The sequence below is a fragment of the Argopecten irradians genome, chromosome 2 (assembly GCF_041381155.1).
Source record: "Argopecten irradians isolate NY chromosome 2, Ai_NY, whole genome shotgun sequence".
Classification (NCBI taxonomy): domain Eukaryota; kingdom Metazoa; phylum Mollusca; class Bivalvia; order Pectinida; family Pectinidae; genus Argopecten; species Argopecten irradians.
In genome coordinates this window covers 7340843-7365564 of record NC_091135.1, presented here as the reverse complement: position 1 = coordinate 7365564, position 24722 = coordinate 7340843, and the positions used below count along the sequence as shown (strand labels likewise).

The following is a 24722-nucleotide window of genomic DNA, read 5'->3' as shown; positions in this document are numbered from 1 at the left end:
GAAATGGCGTCGTCGCCTTTAATGTTGTACCATCAAAAACAAAGACCGAAAATCACAAAATCTACGCTTGTTGTGGTAAAAGGTACCCATAACTGTGTTCATCCACAATCTCCTTTGGAGGTGTCATGTCTCGTACTTTGTAGAAACTCCATTTAAACATCATGGTGCTCAATTACTTTTACCGACGAGCGCAACACTACATAATTTGCATAATGCAGTCACGATATATAAAATCGAGAAGCATTCCGAGAAAAAAAAATGAACATGGCGGTCATGGTAAAAATAAGTTTTTCATCGAAAATGAAGGTTTTCAAAGTAATTATCTAAATATAAATCGCTGTGTGACGTATACATTAACAAAGTGAATGCATTAAGGTATTTAACGTGTATAAAAAGGTCATGAGTTTATAATGAAAAACAAATCCTGTAAAGAGTACATACATTTTCTCTCTCTGTCAGTCTTAAATTAAGGCATCCTCGATATTCCAGGGTCCGATCACTTACGATCTCTACACAGTCACATGGACTATCTCATAGTAAAACTGGAGGCAACAGAATCCATGGGTGTAGAGATCGTAAATGATCGGATCCCCTGGAGTATCGAGGATGAAATTAAGGTGGCTACAACTTTTACGGTAATGTATCGATATCATTATCTGCAGCTCTTACTGAATTAATGACAAACAATTAACATACAATAAGTCACACAGAAATGTCACATGGTCGATTCTCTAGTTACTGTAATTTATTTTTACACCGGCTGTTATATAAATTAACGTGTGCTATGCGTTTGCACGAAATATTTGAAGTCATAGCGATTGACAAGCATTTATTGTGTGTCATAGTACAGACACGGGGTTATCAAGTACAGGCTTTTGACTATTGATATACGGACGGTCTCTATATGTGTACCCACTATTACACGTACACAATGTATAAAAGTGTCCGTTTGCTAATTCTATAGAGTCGAAAGCCTGTGTACTAATAGTGACAGTGCATGGCCGGTAACAATTACTGATGTATCTTATTTATTTGGTTTAAATACTTACATTTCCAAAGGTGAAATCGATTATAATTAGATCAACATTTATTGTTCGAAGTATCAATTAATTTTATTATTTAATGACTTACCTGGGATTAAAAGAAATAATTGAACATACAACACGTGCTTTTCGCATAGTAAATACATAGTAAAGGTGATCATGTGACCACAAGTCATTTACTCGATTGGACGAGTTACGCAATGCATTATGGATAAGTATAGAGAGTGACGTAAAGTTTTGTTTATGTCCTTATATAGTGATCGACTGGACCTGTATATATTTGTATTCAAAGTCCACGACTAAAGGGAGGTATCAAGAACTGATGATTAGGTGTGATATGGTTACAATTCTCCGGGTGTAAAGGTTGTTCTCGCATTAACAGGTAGGTTGGGTCTCAAATATTGCCAGGAATTTTCAAGATCATTTAAATTCATGCTTCACCGTTGCTTCAATATTCTCTCTTCAAAATATATTATGTGTATAACAAATATTCCTTTCGGTCTGCAAAAATATGGTATTTATTTTCGGAGATTTATATGTAAATAATGCTGATAATGTTTTTTTTTTCTTTTGTTTATAAAAGTTATCACAGAATAGCAGAGATTTAAATAAACTGCTCCTTTAGTTAAGAGGGGTCTGTAGATATATTACATATGTTGTTAATCGTTTGATAGATACATATTATTGATGAAAATCGTTAAAAAATAAGTCTATGTTAAACACACCTAAACCGAAAGCAGAACACTTTTAACCTATGCACCCGGTGCATAACACATGTAGCTACGTGTACAAATATCTGAAGTTTGTCCTTCCACTGTCCTATATGATGAACATTGAATGCAAGATATTTACAAAAAAAAAAAAAAACAAACAAAACAAAAATCATTTAATTACACGAATTCTCGATAATTTATCGGGGACCGCCTTATATCCCTACGGCCTAATAGCCCGAAGGCCCAATAGTCCTAAGGCCCGTTAGTCCGAAGGCCCAATAGTCCGAAGGCCCGATAGCCCGACAACAGATAATGTATCTGGAGTGAAATGTGAACAGTACCCAAAATGAAACAAATATTTATAACAGTTTTCCATACAAAAGGTTGTGTAGTAAACTTTCAAAGATAAACTTATCTGCATATTTAGTTTTGACACTGAAAATAATTATAAACAACGAAATGTAGCGAATCTTAAAAGAGCATAATCTTGAAATACGCATTTGATGTTAAAGAGTATATACACTTCATATTTTAACACTGCAATCCTGTTTAACATATTCCCTAACAAATATCATTATACGAACAATTTCCATCATTTAAGGAGAGAATGGGTCAAAGAAAGGAGGAAGGAAACGAAGAAAAATAAGTAGTCAAGTACGAACATGTATTTATCAATTATGGACCTCAACAAGGTGTTATAACGCCTTGATATAATTAAATAATGGCCGCGGATGTAGACTGAAATCATTAATTTCTATATTAGGTATGTAATTCCTTTGAAAAATGTCAAAAGAATTTTCCTATTTATGTATTACTTACAGGTTACAGGACGTCACCCTGAAGAACTCAACATTTGAGTAATGATATCATAGAAGGTATATTGACTCGATGTTTCTAAAAATGGAAACTTCTTGTCGATATCCTATTGTATATATCGAATCTCACGTGACCATGTATTAAACAACGGGAAAAGAGTAAAATCAGAGCACATCTAACACATAGAGTCAATATACCTTCTGTTCCGCCATTACTCAAACGTTGAGTTTTTCAGGGTGACATCCTGTAGCCACCATTCTTCCTGCCATGTAATGAACAGGTACATCAGATAATTCTTTTGGTATTAACCAAAGGAAAAACCTATCTAATATAGAAATTGAGAACCTTAGATTGGTTCCATAATTGATAAATATAGCGACGTTTACAGGTATATATACAAAGGCCATTTTTTCGGTAAGATTTGATGATTTATTTACATCATAATACAATCAAATTACAGTGCGCATAATTTGTACATTTGGATATCTTACTTGTATATTTGTAAGATAATTCATAGAATGTATGCTTTTGAGATATTTTTTTTTCTTTTTATGACTTTTTAAAAAGTTTTGATGTAAGTTTGATCATGCAATACTACATAAAAATGACAACTTGTCCATATAAATTGGCTGATCTTTATGCATTGCCAGAAAACCTATGCATCAAAACCCATCGAAAACATACCAAACTATAAAAATAACGTGAAGTATAACAATGGTATAGCTTGCAATATCTACTGATTTTAGGACTATCGGGCCTTCGGACTATTGGGCCTTAGGACTATTGGACCTTCGGACTAACGGGCTTTCGGACTATTAGGCCGTATAGATATAAGGGTGTCACCGTATACAGTGGTTCCAGAATCGTAATTAACTCAGGAGTTTACAATTTAAATTTTTTTAAATTTGAATGTGAAACGGGTTTGATGATCTCCTTGCCGGAGGGCTGAAGTTGGTTGCGAGTTCCTAGTTCCTAGTTCCGTTTAATAAACGGAACTAGGAACCAGACCCGAGTTCCGTTTAACTTAAACGGAACTAGGAACCAGACCCGAGTTCCGTTTAAGCTTATACGGAACTAGGAACCAGACCCGAGTTCCGTTTAACAAACATACTGGCCAACGAGCGGAGTTTCCGTTTATTAGGATTCCTATCTCTAACTGCATGTTCAATTACCTATTATATACAGGAATCGAACTTAGAGCTTCCATGAATAATATAGAACAGAATTAATATCTATAACACAGATTTCCTTAAACGGATCTGATACCTAGACCTCAGTTCCGTTTAACTTAAACGGAACTAGGAACCAGACCCGAGTTCCGTTTAAGCTTATACGGAACTAGGAACCAGACCCGAGTTCCGTTTAACAAACATACTGGCCAACGAGCGGAGTTCCGTTTATTAGGATTCCTATCTCTAACTGCATGTTCAATTACCTATTATATACAGGAATCGAACTTAGAGCTTCCATGAATAATATAGAACAGAATTAATATCTATAACACAGATTTCCTTAAACGGATCTGATACCTAGACCTCAGTTCCGTTTAACTTAAACGGAACTAGGAACCAGACCCGAGTTCCGTTTAAGCTTATACGGAACTAGGAACCAGACCCGAGTTCCGTATAACCCATCGCTTGCATAGACATTTGTAAAGCTCACCTGACCCGAAGGGCCCGATATCGAATATAATAATATGAGATATCTTATATAATGCGATTAAATTCTGGATGGACCTTGCTCCTTCAATAAATTTTAAATTGGCTTGCCATAGCATTTACTCATTTTAGCTCAACTGGTCCAAAGGACCGAGTTAAGTTATGCGATATCGCGACGTGCGGCGTTGATGAATGAGACCGGAATTCCGTTGAAATTAAATGGAAATTCTAGGCAACAGACCGTTTTTAGCCCAGTACATACGATTTTTACAGATATCTTTATCTAATCCCCATGGTAAAAGGATTTTATTTTAAAATTTAAATCTAACAATGTTTTCTCGAAATATTCAGATTTCCAGATTATGTTTCTTCATTTATTTTTTTTTTTATGTGAAAGAGTATTTCAAATTTATATTTTTCTGATATTTTTTAATATTCTGTTAAATTGATGTGCATTTTATCGAACTTCAAGCATAAACCAAAACTGCCTTTGAAATATACATGTATATTGTACCTATTGATCTTGGTTAAGAATATCCTTCCATGAGTCAACAAAATAGATCACAAGGAAGCACCTGTTTTATGAAGTAATTGTCACAAAAACAATTGGAAATAGTAAAACAGGCTCCACGATTTGCAATAGCGATTCATTGTACGGCGGCGTATTAGGGCCACTATATAATTTAATTTATCTTGTACGTACAAGTTATTTTCTTGTACGTACAACTTAGTATCTTGTACGTACAACTTAGTATCTTGTACTTACAAGTTAGTATCTTGTACGTACAAGATAGTATCTTGTACGTATAACTTAGTACTTGTACATACAAGTTGAGTTGAACTGCTGTTCATCACCGCAGATATGAGTCCTCTGCCTGATATTTTTCGTAATTAAAGATAGTCTGTCTACTTTTCATTGCTTCAAGCACGATCACAGGTTTATTAACTTATTTGACAATATTCAAAATATAAATATATATTAATGAGGACAATATCTTTTTCACAATCATAATTTGAAATTGCCGGATTATGAGTTGAAACTGTATAGTCACTTGCATTATTTTGAAACTGACACTGTATAGTTCCTTTCGAGGAAACTGTATAGTCGCTTGTTTTATAGATAAGATATATTTAGTGATAAAATGTATATGATACATCTCCGATAAATGATAAGTTTTATCTATTAAAAAGAGGAGAAAACAAATTCGTAATTTTCTTCAGTAATTAAAGTTAAATACTTCATACTGGTGCCATTATTGGAAATGTTGGAGCATTTATTTTACATCAGAATATTAGTATTGAAAATAATTAACTGCCTCCGAAAAAAATCCTAAGCATTATGCCCTAATTCGAACGAGTTACTGATTGCACTGATTGCAAAGACAACAAAGGCAAAACAAATTATTTCATATGTTTTTTTTTGTGTTTATTAGACATATATACACACATCAATTATTGTCCAAATGATGATCATATTTATTACTCCGTTATAAACATTTACATGTACAGGGTGTCCCAAAAACATATCCCGAGTTTGACGCTTTATAAAAATGGTTTTGGTAGACAGAGGAATTTGATCTATTTACCATTAGAAAGGTAGTAATCTGCTCTGTACAACGATATATAACAATCCGGACAAATATCTTTTTGTGAAGACTTATATTGAAAATCGAGAGAAAGTCATATTTCGCTAATTTTGCGTTTTGTTCAGAAAATCAATAACTTTCAGTTAAAGAATGGGCACGAGGTGTCCGCCCTTCTTTTCGATGACAAGATGAATTCTGACCCAGAAATTCCTCACCACCTCACAATTCTGTAAATCTGCTTCCTGCAGATGGACAGCATACCTGGGTGACATTTTCATAAAATTTCATTAATGTAAGTATGGGATTTTCCGATCGCATTGTAGATTTTAATAACTTCAGCATGAATCTTCGTGGTGCTAGAAAGTCATCAAAATATGACATAATCGATGATATCATCATTTCTATTATGACGTCATCACACATAATGGCGATGTAATCTGTAAATTTGTACCCAATTAAGTTAAATTTGGATACTCCTGCTTTCAAAATCATTTTGAATTTTCAAAAAAAGTTTAGTATTGCAAAATTTATTATCCGTCAAAGTCGGGACATGTTTTTTGGGACACCCTGTATATGTTCGGAAACTTATCAAAGCATCACAACTCCACAAAATGTCGCAAGGTATTCTTTTTTTTCCATTTGGCTTAAACAAAGGGTACGTAATATACGTATAGCTTCATGCGATGCGATTGTGACAGTAAACCAGTCACATTCTTTAATACCGAGAGTTTCAACATTGTACTATCTTGTACGTACAAGATACTAAGTTGTACGTACAAGATACTAACGTGAACGTACAAGCTATTAACTTGTACGTACAAGATACTAACTTGCAGTATCTTGTACGTACAAGATACTAAGTTGTACGTACAAGATACTATCTTGCAGTATCTTGTACGTACAAGATACTAACTTGTACGTACAAGATACTAAGTTGTACGTTCAAGATACTAGGTTGTACGTACACGATAGTAACTTGTACGCACAAGATACTAAGTTGTACGTTCAATATACTAGGTTGTACGTACACGTACAAGATACTAAGTTGTACGTACAAGATAGTAACTTGTACGTACAAGATACTAAGTTGTACGTACAAGATATTAACTTGTACGTACAAGATTATAACTTGTACGTACAAGATAAATCAAATTTTGCAGTGGCCCTAATACGCCGCCGTACGGTAGAGAGTCAGTCCCAGTATTTTTACAATTTTGAATTCCCACTAAGGATGCTACCATCGCAATATGAGCACTATCCCATACTTAATTTCAGAGAAAAGTCGTTTATATGGAAATAAACACATTGACCCCTTTTGGCCCCGCCCCTCAGGCCCAAGGGGATAAGCCACACCCTTTGTATAATTTTGTATCCTCATCCCATACAGATACTACCTTTGCAATATTTTTTGTTATATATCGTGCTATGTTTTAGAGAAGAAGTCTTTTATACGGAAATTAGAGTTTTTCAATGTTAAGCCACTTTTCAATGATATAATACTTACCATAACTTTAGAATTCAAATACACTACATACACCAATTTTTATAGCCCTGAAAACATTATATTTGAGAATCCCGTCTCCCTACCGTACTTTATTTCGTACTCGACGAGAGTATATAGAATGGTGTCCCTTTCTAAAAACCTCTATGTAGCCACGAGGACAAATGACTGAGGAGGAAAGGGAATGAGGACAGAAGGGTGGAACCCCATAAAGTTATTGTTAGTTTTACATCATGTAAATTGGTTTTACATTGAAAAACCTCAATTTCTTTTCAGTAATACGCTACCATAACTTTAGTACGCAAGTTTGTCTTACCGTAATGGAGAGTCCGAAGCCAGGCAGCCCAGTCAAATGGCAAATGTAGGGGACAGGCCCCAGCAGAGAATATAAAACAGGGTTGAATGAACAAAGGAAAAAACGAAAATACCTCCCCGTGGAAAGAGGTGCACCATTGTGAAACCTGCTTGCATAATGTTAAAAGACCATATATGTATATAATGTCTACTGAGGAAGAACAGTCACAGACTGAATCATCACAACTGGGCCTAAGGAAAACAGTCCATCAGAGTGGAAGGACAGAGACCGGAGGTGAAAGTAGACTGACCACGCCAAACGGCAGAAGACATCATGTCCTGGTACAAGGACCTATTGCGGAGAGCCAAAGAAGTCGCTAGAAATACGCGAAGAGCGAAAAGACAATGCATGAATATCACTTCTCCTGTGGCCTGAGGCAACAGCAAGCAGGAAGACAGTCTTTAAAGTTAAAAACTTTATGGAGACCGATCCTAAAGGCACATTAGAAGCCGAAGCCCCCATTTGTGACTTTAACACGAGTTCTAGGTTCCACTGTGGAGCTGACGTTAGGCCTGTCCAGATTGAACCCCCGAATCAAGACAGACAAAGAAATGAAGATCATACCCACTGGCAATAGCTGTGCGATAGCCTGCAATAGTACATTATTGCGCTCCCTAAACAACAAGGAAAATGAAACTCGCAATCAGCTGGGCAGAGGCCATGACCGGATCAATCCTCCTGACGATACACCAATCAAAGAAGATCTTCCAGCGTGACTGGTAGACGGCAGAGGAGAAAGACCTAATTGATCGGGCGATGAGAGCTGACATATCCGAAGAAAAGCCTGTCTGAGCTAGGACTCCTGAAATCATGTCCATGCGTGAAGGTAACGTCTGGGGCCGATTCTAACGAAAGACATTTGCTTTTGGTGGGAGAACCAGAGGACGAGCCACCAGAAACGACAAGAGCTCCGAAAACCAGGGTTGTCGCGGCAACAGTGGCGCTATCGGAAAGAGGGAGCAATAATACCCCGGAAACTTCTGTAGAACCCTGCGTCCACGGCCCAAGCCATTTGGTTTGGCACGGAGACACAAAGGTTGACAACTGACTATTGAGAAAAGAGGCAAAAAGGTCGAGGGATATAGATGCCGTTCTGTCATAACCAGCTGGCGCTGCCTGGAGATTATCCGCCCTTCCTGGAAAATGCTTGACTAAAATTGTTAACTGCATTTCGTTATAGATAGGAATAATACGGAAATACGGACAGCGAGGGCACAAAGGAGGTAAGCTGATGTCCCTGTCTCTCCAGATAAGCGACCACTGTAGAGTTGTCCGTAGCCATTCAAACCGCATTGGAATGCAGAATCCTCTAAAAAGTCTGCAGAGACCCTGTGGATCGGGTGTTCCGATCCACAGATTCCCGAACTAGATGTATCGTTAGCAATTCTTCGACATAGTTGTGAACATATCTTCCCTAGAGTGCAGAAATCACACTACAACCAACAGCAGTTGATGGGACACCAAGCTCCCAACCTCTTGCGGATCAGAAATATTCTGGAATAGAAGCCGAGTGTGTAGTCCATAATAGGCACCCCTCGACCACGCCCTTTAAAAGCATGGTCCTTACTTCCTCCCGGATGGAAACTGCCTTCTCCGGATCCCCCGAAGGAGGGAAAAAATACATACTTTGACACAAAGTGTGGATGCCGCAAGTATGGAATGCCAAACCGCTCCTTCACTACAGAAAAGGCTCAAGAGTCCTGTGTGATATTCTTCCATTGACTCTAGAAAGAAGGTGGACTGACGATCTCCTACAGGAAGATGAAAACGAGGAATATCGAGACCTCCACAGATGGAGAATTGTTGCTTAACCCAAACCCTAATTTACGAGAGGAGGACTTGAATCTCAGACTGGCTGAATTCTCAAGAACAGACCTTTCGTATGGAACGATCAAGGACGGAGAAACGAATCAGGAACTTTTCGTCTTGTCCCAATGAGGGTTTGTACTCTTCATACCCTTCCCAATGTTACCCTTGAAATAAGGCTTTGACTTCGGTCGCATATAACAGTGGGAGCAGAATTTCTAGCCTTCTTCTTTGGTGGTGCTGACCTCTGTGAGGTAATGGCCTCCAATCTCTGAATTTTTTCTATGTTTTCAAAACAGAGAAAAACTCCTAGCCAACAAGACATTGACGAGCAATGGCACCTTCAAAGAAGCCAATGATCTCAATGTCCTGTTCAGGGCAGAAGTATTCAAGTTTATATATGACATTCTGGATGGAGAGACGCAACAGCCTCTCCATCTTGTGGTGCTCCTTGGAGCCGAACACTACCTGGTTCCCTGACCAAGTTTCCCGAGTTCAACACTCAAGCTTAGCTGGCAAAGAGGACGGCAGTCTATCATGTATTGCATAACCAGGGGCTTGAACCTTTGACCAAAACTGAGGTGCAACAGGGCTAACCTAAGCGTGCGAGATGAGGAAAAATTCTTCTTCATAACTCAAGTTAAGATATGAATGTCATTGACCACTTTTCCTTGTTAGATAAACACCCGTCAAATTGTCCAATGAAAATATCTAGTAAACATCTTATTACACGTGGGAATCATAATAAACAAACTCAACGCATTGGTCAGTAAAAGCACGTGAACTGAATATGGAATTTGAATGCGTTGGGCTAAAAGGAACTCGGGTCTAATCCCTAGATTCGTATGATCTTAAACGGGACTCTGACATGGTTTGTCGACTCCGTTTCTACGCTATAATGAGTTTTACTGTGATTATATGTTCCTAAAGGTTCCGAAGACGATTACTGTAAAATGCTAGAACACTGACACGTCAAAAAAGGAACCGCTCAAGGTGCTTTGCGATTAGGAAAAGTAATATCTTGACAATGAAATGTACAATTGAAGCTCTGATTTCGAAATGTTTGATGACAGTATAGTACAAGAGATCTTAGAGGATCCTTGGCGCCTACGAAAGAATGATGTATGTCTGACGAAAGAGGAATATTTTTCTCTGCTTTTTAAACTATAAATATTAAAATCCAAGATGGCTGCCTCTTGGCCATCTTGTTGATTTTGTTTCATTGAGTTGTATGGCCCATTTGGGGCTATCTTGTTGATAGATCGGTTCAAAAATGCATTCATGCATTATACGCAACTAGGAACCTAGGGGAAACCAACCTCTGAAATTTCAGACAGATCCCTTTGGTGCTTTCTGAGAAATAGAGATAAACATCTTCAACTTCCAAAATCAAAGTTGTTTCTCTATCAGCCATCATGTCGATTGGCCCTAAAATGTAATATGCAGAACAGGGGCACTAAGGTAACCTACATCTGCAATTTAAGACTTCTTGGTAACAAAAAAAAACTAAAAAAGGACAGGCGGACGGACGGACGGACGGACGGACGGACGGACGGACAGATAGATCGACAACCTGATTACTATAAGGCACCCGTATTGCGATACGGGGCCCTATTAAGCATCAAGATATTCATTAAAGTCTTTAAAGGCAATGTATAGGCCAACATCGGCTTAAACAGAACTAGGATCTTGTTCCTAGATCCGTATACTATTAAACAGAACAGAACAGGTTTCGAGCGTCAGCTCTAAACTGACCTCGGGTCTATTTCCTAGATTCGATCAAATAAACGGAAGTCGAATATGGTTCCTAGTTCTGTTTGAGCTTAAAAAGAACCAACGTCTGGTTCCTAGTTCCGTTTAAGTTAAACGGAACTGAGGTCTAGGTATCAGATCCGTTTAAGAAAATCTGTGTTATAGAGATAAATTATATAAGTTGTATCGTTCCTGAAGCTCAGAGCTAGATTCCTTTATAACATATGTAATTTATTATCTTATAAGAGGTAGAAATCCTAATAAACGGAACTCCGCTCGTTGGCCAGTATGTTTGTTAAACGGAACTCGGGTCTGGTTCCTAGTTCCGTATAAGCTTAAACGGAACTCGGGTCTGGTTCCTAGTTCCGTTTAAGTTAAACGGAACTGAGGTCTAGGTATCAGATCCGTTTAAGGAAATCTGTGTTATAGATATTAATTCTGTTCTATATTATTCATGGAAGCTCTAAGTTCGATTCCTGTATATAATAGGTAATTGAACATGCAGTTAGAGATAGGAATCCTAATAAACGGAACTCCGCTCGTTGGCCAGTATGTTTGTTAAACGGAACTCGGGTCTGGTTCCTAGTTCCGTATAAGCTTAAACGGAACTCGGGTCTGGTTCCTAGTTCCGTTTAAGTTAAACGGAACTGAGGTCTAGGTATCAGATCCGTTTAAGGAAATCTGTGTTAAGATATTAATTCTGTTCTATATTATTCATGGAAGCTCTAAGTTCGATTCCTGTATATAATAGGTAATTGAACATGCAGTTAGAGATAGGAATCCTAATAAACGGAACTCCGCTCGTTGGCCAGTATGTTTGTTAAACGGAACTCGGGTCTGGTTCCTAGTTCCGTATAAGCTTAAACGGAACTCGGGTCTGGTTCCTAGTTCCGTTTAAGTTAAACGGAACTGAGGTCTAGGTATCAGATCCGTTTAAGGAAATCTGTGTTATAGATATTAATTCTGTTCTATATTATTCATGGAAGCTCTAAGTTCGATTCCTGTATATAATAGGTAATTGAACATGCAGTTAGAGATAGGAATCCTAATAAACGGAACTCCGCTCGTTGGCCAGTATGTTTGTTAAACGGAACTCGGGTCTGGTTCCTAGTTCCGTATAAGCTTAAACGGAACTCGGGTCTGGTTCCTAGTTCCGTTTAAGTTAAACGGAACTCGGGTCTGGTTCCTAGTTCCGTTTAAGTTAAACGGAACTCGGGTCTGGTTCCTAGTTCCGTTTAAGTTAAACGGAACTCGGGTCTGGTTCCTAGTTCCGTTTAAGTTAAACGGAACTGAGGTCTAGGTATCAGATCCGTTTAAGGAAATCTGTGTTATAGATATTAATTCTGTTCTATATTATTCATGGAAGCTCTAAGTTCGATTCCTGTATATAATAGGTAATTGAACATGCAGTTAGAGATAGGAATCCTAATAAACGGAACTCCGCTCGTTGGCCAGTATGTTTGTTAAACGGAACTCGGGTCTGGTTCCTAGTTCCGTATAAGCTTAAACGGAACTCGGGTCTGGTTCCTAGTTCCGTTTAAGTTAAACGGAACTGAGGTCTAGGTATCAGATCCGTTTAAGGAAATCTGTGTTATAGATATTAATTCTGTTCTATATTATTCATGGAAGCTCTAAGTTCGATTCCTGTATATAATAGGTAATTGAACATGCAGTTAGAGATAGGAATCCTAATAAACGGAACTCCGCTCGTTGGCCAGTATGTTTGTTAAACGGAACTCGGGTCTGGTTCCTAGTTCCGTATAAGCTTAAACGGAACTCGGGTCTGGTTCCTAGTTCCGTTTAAGTTAAACGGAACTGAGGTCTAGGTATCAGATCCGTTTAAGGAAATCTGTGTTAAAGATATTAATTCTGTTCTATATTATTCATGGAAGCTCTAAGTTCGATTCCTGTATATAATAGGTAATTGAACATGCAGTTAGAGATAGGAATCCTAATAAACGGAACTCCGCTCGTTGGCCAGTATGTTTGTTAAACGGAACTCGGGTCTGGTTCCTAGTTCCGTATAAGCTTAAACGGAACTCGGGTCTGGTTCCTAGTTCCGTTTAAGTTAAACGGAACTGAGGTCTAGGTATCAGATCCGTTTAAGGAAATCTGTGTTATAGATATTAATTCTGTTCTATATTATTCATGGAAGCTCTAAGTTCGATTCCTGTATATAATAGGTAATTGAACATGCAGTTAGAGATAGGAATCCTAATAAACGGAACTCCGCTCGTTGGCCAGTATGTTTGTTAAACGGAACTCGGGTCTGGTTCCTAGTTCCGTATAAGCTTAAACGGAACTCGGGTCTGGTTCCTAGTTCCGTTTAAGTTAAACGGAACTGAGGTCTAGGTATCAGATCCGTTTAAGGAAATCTGTGTTAAGATATTAATTCTGTTCTATATTATTCATGGAAGCTCTAAGTTCGATTCCTGTATATAATAGGTAATTGAACATGCAGTTAGAGATAGGAATCCTAATAAACGGAACTCCGCTCGTTGGCCAGTATGTTTGTTAAACGGAACTCGGGTCTGGTTCCTAGTTCCGTATAAGCTTAAACGGAACTCGGGTCTGGTTCCTAGTTCCGTTTAAGTTAAACGGAACTGAGGTCTAGGTATCAGATCCGTTTAAGGAAATCTGTGTTATAGATATTAATTCTGTTCTATATTATTCATGGAAGCTCTAAGTTCGATTCCTGTATATAATAGGTAATTGAACATGCAGTTAGAGATAGGAATCCTAATAAACGGAACTCCGCTCGTTGGCCAGTATGTTTGTTAAACGGAACTCGGGTCTGGTTCCTAGTTCCGTATAAGCTTAAACGGAACTCGGGTCTGGTTCCTAGTTCCGTTTAAGTTAAACGGAACTCGGGTCTGGTTCCTAGTTCCGTTTAAGTTAAACGGAACTCGGGTCTGGTTCCTAGTTCCGTTTATTAAACGGAACTAGGAACTAGGAACTCGCAACCAACTTCATGTGAAACGGGTTTGATGATTATGTTGCCTGGCAATATTTATCAGCTTACCATTTATACTTCATTTTACTTTCACTATAGGTTATAACATGCAAGTATGGCATATATGGGGCACCCCAGTGGATACCAATGTACATAATCAATGTGATAATGTCATCTGAACATAGTGAGAATAATGTCTTTAAGAAAAAAAATGTTTAATTTAAAGAGTTTAGGTGGATTTCTACAAATCTGCATATTTTGGCCCAAATACAGCAAGATGTTTTCTCAAAACTTATCTTAGTTTCATGTTCAGTTTTTTTAAAAGTTTATAATAGAAATGATTTCCTGTATATTATATTTGCATTATATAAGCTGCAGCCGCCATTTTCCTGACAAGGTAAATAAGGACTCGATGTGCATGCCTCAAAGTCCGGTCAATCCAATCCTCCTACATTGTAGTAAAGGCTATAACGCTAGTAACCATAATGACATGGTTATTTGGTGACAAAATTATGTACCGAACCCTGTGGACTTACTAGAACTGAAATGTACAATTTTCTGCATATTTGCCAGAATTTAAAAAAAAACCAACACAACAATCTAGGGAGTCAACAGCGATGCGATACACAAGTTTTGGTCCGATGCATAGACACTTTTTATCAACTTATATCTTTATATTTAGTTATGTTCAAGTACACCTGAAAAGTATTCAAAATATCAGTAGTTTAAACAGGGTCTTAAACCTTAATGACAGGTGTATGTGGACAGGTATAAAAAATTAAAAGCTATTTCATGTTACAGATTGTTGCTGTTTCCAGTGCATGATGGCTCATCACTGCGATAATCCTATCCCATTGGTCGTGGCAGCCATAGATTTCGGTACAACCTATTCCGGTTATGCATACTCCTTAAGAGATGATTTTAATAAGGACCCATTGAAAATATTAATAAACCAGAAATGGGGCAATGACAAAACCACCTGTGCATACAAAGGTAATCGATGGAATTCGTGTGGCTTATTCTTTATTTTCATGGACCATTTTTTATCACATGGTCTGAATTAACGATATAAATTGGTTTGATGTGGATTGATTAGTTTAGCGTCCTATTTACTGCCAAGGTCAATTGAAGATTGACAAAGTTTTATCTACATACAAGATCTAAATATCATGAGTTTTGGCAGTACTGCTAAGATTCCTTTTGAGCTGTCATTTGACATAATAAAATTTAAAACCATGGATTTTAAATAATTCTCAAAATATTGGTAACTTTTTTTGTGGTTAATAGCATATCAAAACCTCTTCTTGATCGAGAGAATGGCACATATAACTTTATACTTGTAATATTTATTTAGATATTGATTTTATTCTTTTATTTTCTTACATTTTTCACAATGAAAGGTTTTATATTGAAAATGTATCATGTGGTATTTTTCACCCGAAAAATTCAGTTTGATATTTTCACTCAATATTGACTTATCAGAACACACCATTTACACAGAAAAGTAATTTTGTCGGTATAACGTTTTTAAATATCAGACCAAAACATAATTTCATGCGCATCTTTATGTTTTAATGCGCGTTTGATTATTTTACGTTGATAATTTAAACCCCCCCCCTTCTTACACCTATGTGTAGAACTAAATAAGTTCTAATAAATAAAGCATGCATTGTTTCTTGCTGAATAACAATTTTATCTTAACTCCTGAGGTGGTAGTTTCTATATCTATTTTTTTCAAACTTTCCACCCCACTCAATGAAATGTAACCTTTATTCATCAAGATATTATCCTTTAGTTCAATGTAAATCCTGTGATTTTCTTAATCTTGTCTTTTACAGCCCCAACTTCGATCTTATTTGACAGAGACAGAAAGTTCCAATCTTTTGGGTTTAGTGCAGAATCAGATTACACTGACCTGATAGACAATGGTGAAGAAGAAGGTTGGAGATTCTTCAGAAGGTTCAAGATGAGTCTTTATCGAGAAATAAAATCTGAGGTACATTGTACATAGAAAAAGGAAATTACAGAAAGAAATACAAGAACATTTAGTAATATATGTATCATTATATCGTTGATACTAAGAATTATACATTGTAACGCAAACGTCTGATGAGAAATATATGTCGTCCTGATAGCGAGGGCAATTTATCAAAATGAGTTGAAATATCAAAATTAAGCACTGAACTGATATTGGCAAACCGTATTATAATAAATGCATTAATTATAGTTGGTTTTCCTGGTTTTTACGAAGCCGTGAATATTGATATATTTTCGTCTGTATCTCTATCATTGTTCTGTATGTTATTTGTTAGATAGGCTAAGCACATGTATACTGTAAATCAACTTTCTTTTGCGGCTATTAAATTTCGCGATTTCCATTTCAAGATAAGTTCGCGAAGATTAAGATCCATGGATTGAAAAAAAACTTTCCGGAAATACCTATCAGCATGAATGATGTAAATGTTAATTAACGGAAATAAACTTTCACGAATTTACTTGGCTCGCGAAATTCGCGAAAGTAAATGGTACGCGGAAAAAGTTAGTTTACAGTAGTCAGTTATTTTCGCGGATCAAAATGTTCGGGATTTGGGTCAAAAACTTGGAAAATTAAATTTTAACGAATCAAAATTTCACGGTTTAGTTTCAAGGGTGTACGTATATCATTGTTAAATATTTCACGGATCAAAATTTCGCGATCACATCGATTACCCGCGAAAATAACCAATGGCTGCATATATACATGTATATATTGTGACATTTTAATATATACTTTATGTTTTATAAGCGTGGTGGCCGCCCTGTCAGAAGGTTAGGTCGTGATCTTAACCTTGAGGATGAACAGGGTCAAAGGATGCCTGCAATGGATATATTTAGTGCTGCTATTCGTCACCTAAAAGATCAATTAATGAATGCCCTGATGAATGCGTTCATGGGACTGAACCCTAATGACGTCCGTTGGGTACTAACCGTTCCAGCAATTTGGTCAGATGCCGCGAAACAGTTCATGCGTGAAGCTGCCAAACAGGTTTGATATCTGATTTATAACTGCTTAATGTAAATGCGGGAAAAGACTTTTGGTTTACGCAATATTTTGAGTACTTTTTCTTAATAACCCCTAGGATAATCATTTATCTAAAACAAAGGAATTGGAAGTGGTATAGTAGTCCGCTAAACTTGCCTATATTATAAGGCTTTTTTTTAAATATTTTTTTGCCTAATATATATATATTAGGAAAAAAATTAAAAAAAAAAAAAAAAAAAAAAAGCTTAATGATATAGGCAGGTTTAGCGCACTAGTGGTATAGCTGACCAATTATATTGATGTTTAGGTACTCTTCGTAGCTTATGAATACTACCTTAAGCGTGTTTAGATCACTTAAGTGTACTACCAAAAGCACGGAGACTTTCGGAGACTTTCACCCAACTCCGAAAATATACTGAGCGAAAAAGAAGGAAGAGAGTTATGCCGAATGAGAAAAATGATGTTTTATCTAGAACAAAATCTAGTACAGCTGTATTATTCCACATAACATTGTTAGAATATTTATTCGAAATTTCAATATTGTTTTACGTAGACGAAGTGTCAACTTAGCGATTTTGATAGCATTTTGTCCGTCCTAACGGGAAACTACAGTTTTTATAAGGAAAAAGTGTTTGAGCGTTTTAGTTCAATTGTCAAGAGCACAATTGGTTTATAAGTATCAGTACAGGATTGCTGTTTAATATTTTGATTGATGTAATCTTACATGGGTCTGTCAAGTGGTAGGGATATCTCAACTCGAGTGAAAGATTTTGGCTTGTCAACCCGAGGCTTCCCAAATTCGATCGACAGTTCATGCCGCGGTTACGCCGCATACATGTATATTGGCATCGCGTGTGAGCTGTCTTGCACCCACCTGTGGTGTGTAAGATATTGTTTTCTCCCATACTTCACAGGGTTATCCCGAGGTTGCTAGGGAAAAGATAACTCTGTCTTTTACCGGGGTAGGGAAAAGACAGCTCACACCATTTTTACGCACAGCAACGTTCATGTCGACTGAAATTTCACCATTTGTCGTTAAAGTATGGGAGAAATATCATCTTACATGGGTCAGTCAGGTGGACAGGGTTATCTCAACCATCATGAAAAATATTGGCCGTCAACCCTCGGCAAGCCTTGGGTTGACAAGCCAAAATCTTTCACTCGGGTTGAGATATCCCTGTCCACTTGACAGGCCCATGTAGGATTTTATCAGTCTTTTCCCTAGCAACCACGGAATATCCCTGCGACGCATGTGACAAATTGGCTCTGAACAACAGGACCAAAAGTGGTCATATCGATTAAAATATCAGAAATAATCTATATTTTTCAACTGTATTTGAAACAAATGCGCTTCAAAGATGATATGATCAGATGTTAATCTTAATAACCACCATTGATTTCATGACCACGGAGTGTCTCGAATTTACCTAGGATTATGGTCATGTCTTCTTTAGTTGGAATAAACATACGTTTGACCATTGGAAGATAGAAGCCTTAACTTGAACACGAGAATTAACATACATGGTATACAAAACCACAAACATAAAAACTTAAGTTAAGGCCCTTGGACCACTTATTGATTTTATCAATTTGTATTTTTTTTTTCTTCAAATTTCCCTATAAAGTGTTTGTCGAGTGACATCATATGACCACTCATTTTTAAGATAAATCTGATCTACGCTGCCTTTTCCCAAAAAGCTTTCCTATCACAACTTCTTTAGAAAATGAGGACTTATACATTTCAGGCAGGTATCGATGGCAAACAATTGACACTGGCTTTAGAACCAGAGGCAGCTGCTATATACTGCAAGGAAAATGCGGTGAAAGCAGAAACAGAGATCGGCAAGTCTAAAGATTTATCAGCATTTAGCCCTGGGGAACAGTTTCTTCTTCTAGATTTAGGAGGTATGTATTCCTGTTTCATATTTTCAAAAGATAACTCCAAATTACAAACAAACTTTTGTCGTGAAATCGAGGACACATGAGACGATCTAATGATATACGATATCGGTGGTTTTATATCGGTAGTACCAGTTTATCTCATGCGATATATTCGTATCGTGCAAGGCTACATTACATGTCTACCCATGAAGCAAAACTTGCGATGTCACTGTGTCAACAAGCTTACTGTTTCCTCGGTAAAATGTGACGATCATTTTCTTAAACTATTCCGGCTTTACTGCAAAGCAGTTAGACATGAGAATTTGCGTTAAAACTATATTTAACGTATGGTGCATTGTCTAGAAGTCACAGTTTTCTACTGTTGATAACCAATTATCAGCAAGATGGCGGGTATCTTAATATTGTGAAATTGTAATAAAAACGTCATAGTGCGAGAGAAAAAATAATCTTTCATTCATATATATTTCTCGGGTGGTACTACATTTTGTGCTCTCTGGGGAGGATATTATACGAATTCTGTATATCCACATATTAAAGATTCGTATAGTTATAGCACTGCACATATACTTAATTGAATATATTTGTGAATTGTACTCTCGTACAGTGTAATTGTTGTTATAGGAGCCAGGTCATTATACACAAGTTTTGTGAACCAATAATGGGCCAGTGCCTATTTGTGTCAAGTCATGTGCTTATCTTCGGTCAAAATACTGCATCATTAAATTTAAAATTGCTAGATATTTTATTTCAAGGCAGATGTAATCAATTCTCAGTTTCAAACTATCAAGTCTCATTTGGTTTTCAATTTTTAACAAATGAAGCATCATAGTAAACATAGTTAAAAAATAATATGAATGCATTGCTCGCTTTAAAGGAATGACATATACAATGTTGTTGGCTTAGTCTCAAATTAGGGGTAACAACATTGTTTGTTATTAGATTATCATTTTCGTACGGTTCTTATTTTTTTTTTAATTTTACGTTATTTTCAAGAAAATGACACTTTTATCCTTCGGTAGGTGGTTTTCTGCTTGTTTGTTAATTTGTTTGATTATATTAACATCATATTAACAGCCAGGGTCAAGTAAGGACGGCCTCCCATGTATGCGATGTGTATGTAGCGTGTATGAAGTGTGGTGCGTGATTTGGGAGACTGCGGTATATTCGTGTTGTATGTTCTTGTATAGTAGAAATCTTGAACTTTTTTAGTGCTATATCACTGAGGCATGCTGCCAAAGACACTAACCAACACACCCCACTCGGTCACATTATACTGACAACGGGCGAACCAAACCTACAATACGTTTCTAGTATCAAATAAACTCCAACATCTTTTCTTGTAATTCTTTCGTTTTTACTATTTTTTGTTAAATGCTTGTTAAACTTACTAATTTGATTACTAATTTAATTATTAATTTGAACTATGGTTCACACACGAAGAATTTCATTTAATAATACAGATATTTTATTTCGTCTTTCCCATGTGGTTTTTGGTTAAATATCCAACCCTTAACTGAAATAATATCTATCTGACAGCTCATCTGGTCCCAGAGCCATTTACTATTCACTTGCTATTTCCCCAGTCTTTACACGTGTAAATTGTTTCAGGCGGTACCGTGGACATCACGTGTCATTCGGTCAACAGAGACAGAACACTGAAGGAGATAGAGTCATCTTCTGGGGGACCATGGGGTGGGACGGTCGTTGACGATGCATTCTTTAGCTTCCTGAAAGAATTAGTGGGTAGAGATGTCTGGAAAGACTTGAAGGAGAACAATCGTACCGAAATACTAGAGGTCGAAAACTCGTTTGATATGAAGAAAAGAGATGTCAAAAAGGATAAACATTACATGATAAAAGTGGGTTCTGCTTTCATCGAAAGTTACAATAAACTGAACGAATGCGATCTCGCAAAGCAAACACTCTCCGAGTCCAAATGTTCGTCTTTAGTAGAGGTGAAGAGAGACAAACTGAAAATTAATGGCACTCAAATGATAGAATTCTTTCAAGGTCCGATGAATAACATAGTTCAGCACCTTGAACGTCTTTTCATGAAGCCATCGATGCGTCGTGTCACAACCATTTTAATGGTTGGTGGATTCTCCGAATCGGATATCATGCTAAAGAAAATAGAGTCGTCTTTCCCTGGAAAGAATGTTATTCGACCTATAGATGCAAGTTTGGCGGTTTTGAAAGGCGCAGTGATATTTGGACATTCCCCACAGGCCATTTCTGAACGAACCAGTCCGAGGACATACGGCATCAGTGTTAGTGTTCCATACATCGCCAAAGTGCATCCTGAAAAAACCTTCCACATATGTGATGGAAACAAAATGTCTACCGATGTGTTTCATGTCATGGTGAAAATTGGCCAACAGGTTGTAATGGGCAAGACAAAAGTGGAATATGTGTGCCGACCAGCACGTGCTTATGATAAAGTATCGACAGTAGAAGTATACGAGTCCACAGAAGAAAATCCAGGATATACTTTTGATCCGGGTTGTCAAAAATTAGGAGAATTACGCGTGTCAATGCCAGACATATCCAAAGGGAAAGAACGGAGAATCCGTATCACAATGCATTTTGGGTTCACAGAACTGAAGGTTACAGCAAGAGAGGAAGGAACGAACAATGAAGCGGAAGTTACTTTTGATTGTCTGCGTTAGATAAAATATGTTCTGTTTTTAACTGTGACGGAAAATATAATTATATTTGTGAACATCGGTGAGGAATCGAAAAAAATGAGGCAGAGCATATGCTTGATGTTATCTGTTTTTCGAACTGAATGAAGTCATTGGAACTGCTTAATTAATTACTTGGAGACTTCATGGTCTTTTTCTTATTAGAGCACAGCAGTTTTAAATTGTATGTATTGATATGGTGTCGAATGTTTGATAATGTATGTAACTAAACAAAAGGGAATGAAACAATGACGAGCACCTGAGACATACATATAGAATTGATTATATATATGCGTGTATGCAAGGCAGATTTGAGCTTCAAAGTTGTATGGTTTATAACTTTCGCTCTTTTTGTCATAGTGAAAACTGTTTAAGTGTTATACATATTTTCTCCGTCTGTCTGAGTTTTTAACTTTCTAATTTTACCACTTTTTATAAAGTTGCAGCACTGGAAGTATTTTTAATTATAAAAGTAAAAAATCTTTTAACGTGTACACGTGAAAAATAGGCTCGAAAGATGCCGAATCATTCTGAACTCTTCCGAACATCGTCGCGACAATCTCGAAGTAACTCGAGAGTTGTGAAACCAAGAGAAAATGTCAACAATTTTGTTATTAACAAAGCAGCAGACTGGATCTACAAAGAAAATCGCACTTGACAATATTTGAAACACACAATATTTAACAGCAATGTGTGAATTGGGTGTTTCAAATACTAATTCTGTTTACATATACCAGCATGATTTGCTCATATTAGTCAGAAGGAAATCGTAAACAAACACATGTGCGTTTACGCTAGTTGGCTCACCAGGTGCAGGTCGTGTCGAACGTCAGTCACGTGATACGATTCGGAATCCGACAAAACCCGAAATCACTGAACATGGCGGTGATTGAAGGCGCTTTATTCAAAACCAGGAATATATTATCCATAGATTTCGACTTTTTTATAGGCCGACATATGCTTTTGGGGAGCTAAATCATTAAGTTACATGCCAATGTTCAAATATCAAATGTTTAAGTAACATATCGATATATTGAAATTAGCATGCAAGATAACTTTAAAATGCACAAATTCTGCTCAGACAGTTTGGGCGCAGTAATTTTATCAGGTAGGACTGAACCTGGGGGGCGACCTAGACTAGGCTAAAAAGAAATTGTCTCTAACCTGTAAGGTGCCGCTATTATTTTGACTGCAACTAAACTGAAGTGGCATTCCCAGTAGTCTGAGCTATGACCTGGTATCACTGTACACACACTCTTATAGATGTTAACAATATCATTGTAAATATATACCTCGATTGTTCGGGTCTTATACATTAAAGGAGCAAGCGATGTCAACTGTCTATAACATAATTCATGATTAATTTATCAATTATACTGTATACATTATATACATGGACTGACAAGAAAATAAAACTGAGATGAACTAATATGCAAAATAGTTTACTTATCACATACGTACCAAGTGACTACACATTGCACTACATTATTAGTTCATATTCGCAATGTATCTGATTATTATTTTTCTGGATTTTTTGTCACTTCTCATTGGTCAAACATACGCCATGTGATCACTGATTAAAAACTATAGCCCCCGATTTTTCCGGAAGTAGATATTAGAAAAAAAGTATATTGCACGTCTATTTAGTGTTCCTGGCGCTTTGAAACAACCAAAATGTGACCTGGCGCTTTGAAACAACCAAAATGTGACAGACGACGTCGACGGTATCGATTCCTATCAAAGATGATGATGATGACTTCCAGCTGATGACTACAGTTTAAACTGTTCAATTTCAACATAAACACGGTAGGGGAGTAGGAAAAATAGAATAACAATCAGTAAGTATCTGCAGCCATTTAATAGTGAATACGTTTGATGTTTATTTTGAAATACTGCCTAGGCTAGGCCTATGTATCTGAGTTTTTTTTGTTTTTTGTTTTACTGAATGAAGTACTAAGCATTAGGGTAATAGAAAATGTATCTTAATGTAGATCAGTTAATGTATTTTTGACATCTTAGTGGATTATTTCAACGGAGAAGCTGAAGGAACTATACGTTTGACTGTGTCATGAATATGGAGCTACAGATGCAATGTTGTAAATGTGCATATATGCATAAATTTACACACACATGTACATTTTTTTCAAAAAAATCATAGATTATAATGAAGCAGAATTTACAATGTGATGCTTATTTAGATTAACACTCATTTCAAGATGTAAAAAAATCCAGAAAATAATTATAGCATTTTGATTTCTGTCAATACATGGTTATATCGACTACAGAAATAATATCGGCCCCGGACTACGGTCAATATTTTTTCTTTGGTCGATATAACCATGTATCGACCTTATCAAAATGCTATATTTGTATATCATTAACGCTTATTTTACGTTAGTGTATTTATTATTTCCGCCGTCATATCATTATTCCAATAGTGAAACTGGTCAAGGTCATTCATTTCAACAAACTTGGTAGCCCTTCATTCAAGCTTGCCGCAGGCCCAATTTCAGGTATCCAGGCTTGATTGTTTTAGCGTTTTTCCCCGTGTGACCTTGAATGAAAGTCAAGGTCATTCATTTGAACAAACTTGGTAGCGCTTTATCCCCGCATGCAAAGGGCCTAATATCAGGTATCTAGAGCTTTTGGTTATCAAGAAGTTGTTGAAAGATTTTAGCCTACTTGGCCACTGTGACCGTAAATGAAGATCAATTTATGACCCCGTAACATGGTTCACATACATGTTAACTGGTAGATCAATTACCATTTAAATACAGTTCAATCCTCTGATTTTGACGTTGATAGCAAACTCAATCAGACAATGTGATATGCGAAATATACAAATTAAATGCATATCTTCATCAAAAATTTATTTTGATTCTCTCTTTATTAAATGTTTTGAAAACTTGAAAATATAGGACCTATAGCCTTGAA

The 24722-nt window shown here is 36.8% G+C and overlaps 1 protein-coding gene across 1 annotated transcript; it reads left to right on the top strand.

The window, feature by feature from the left end:
• The first annotated feature begins 1383 nt into the window (after positions 1-1383).
• Positions 1384-21859, top strand: LOC138314299 (heat shock 70 kDa protein 12A-like). Its single transcript, XM_069254565.1, has 6 exons — positions 1384-1425; positions 14985-15176; positions 16022-16179; positions 16969-17208; positions 18951-19110; positions 20716-21859. Exons 2-6 carry the CDS (start codon positions 15005-15007, stop codon positions 21771-21773), a joined length of 1788 nt encoding a protein of 595 aa, XP_069110666.1. The 5' UTR covers positions 1384-1425; positions 14985-15004; the 3' UTR covers positions 21774-21859.
• The last annotated feature ends 2863 nt before the right edge of the window (positions 21860-24722 follow it).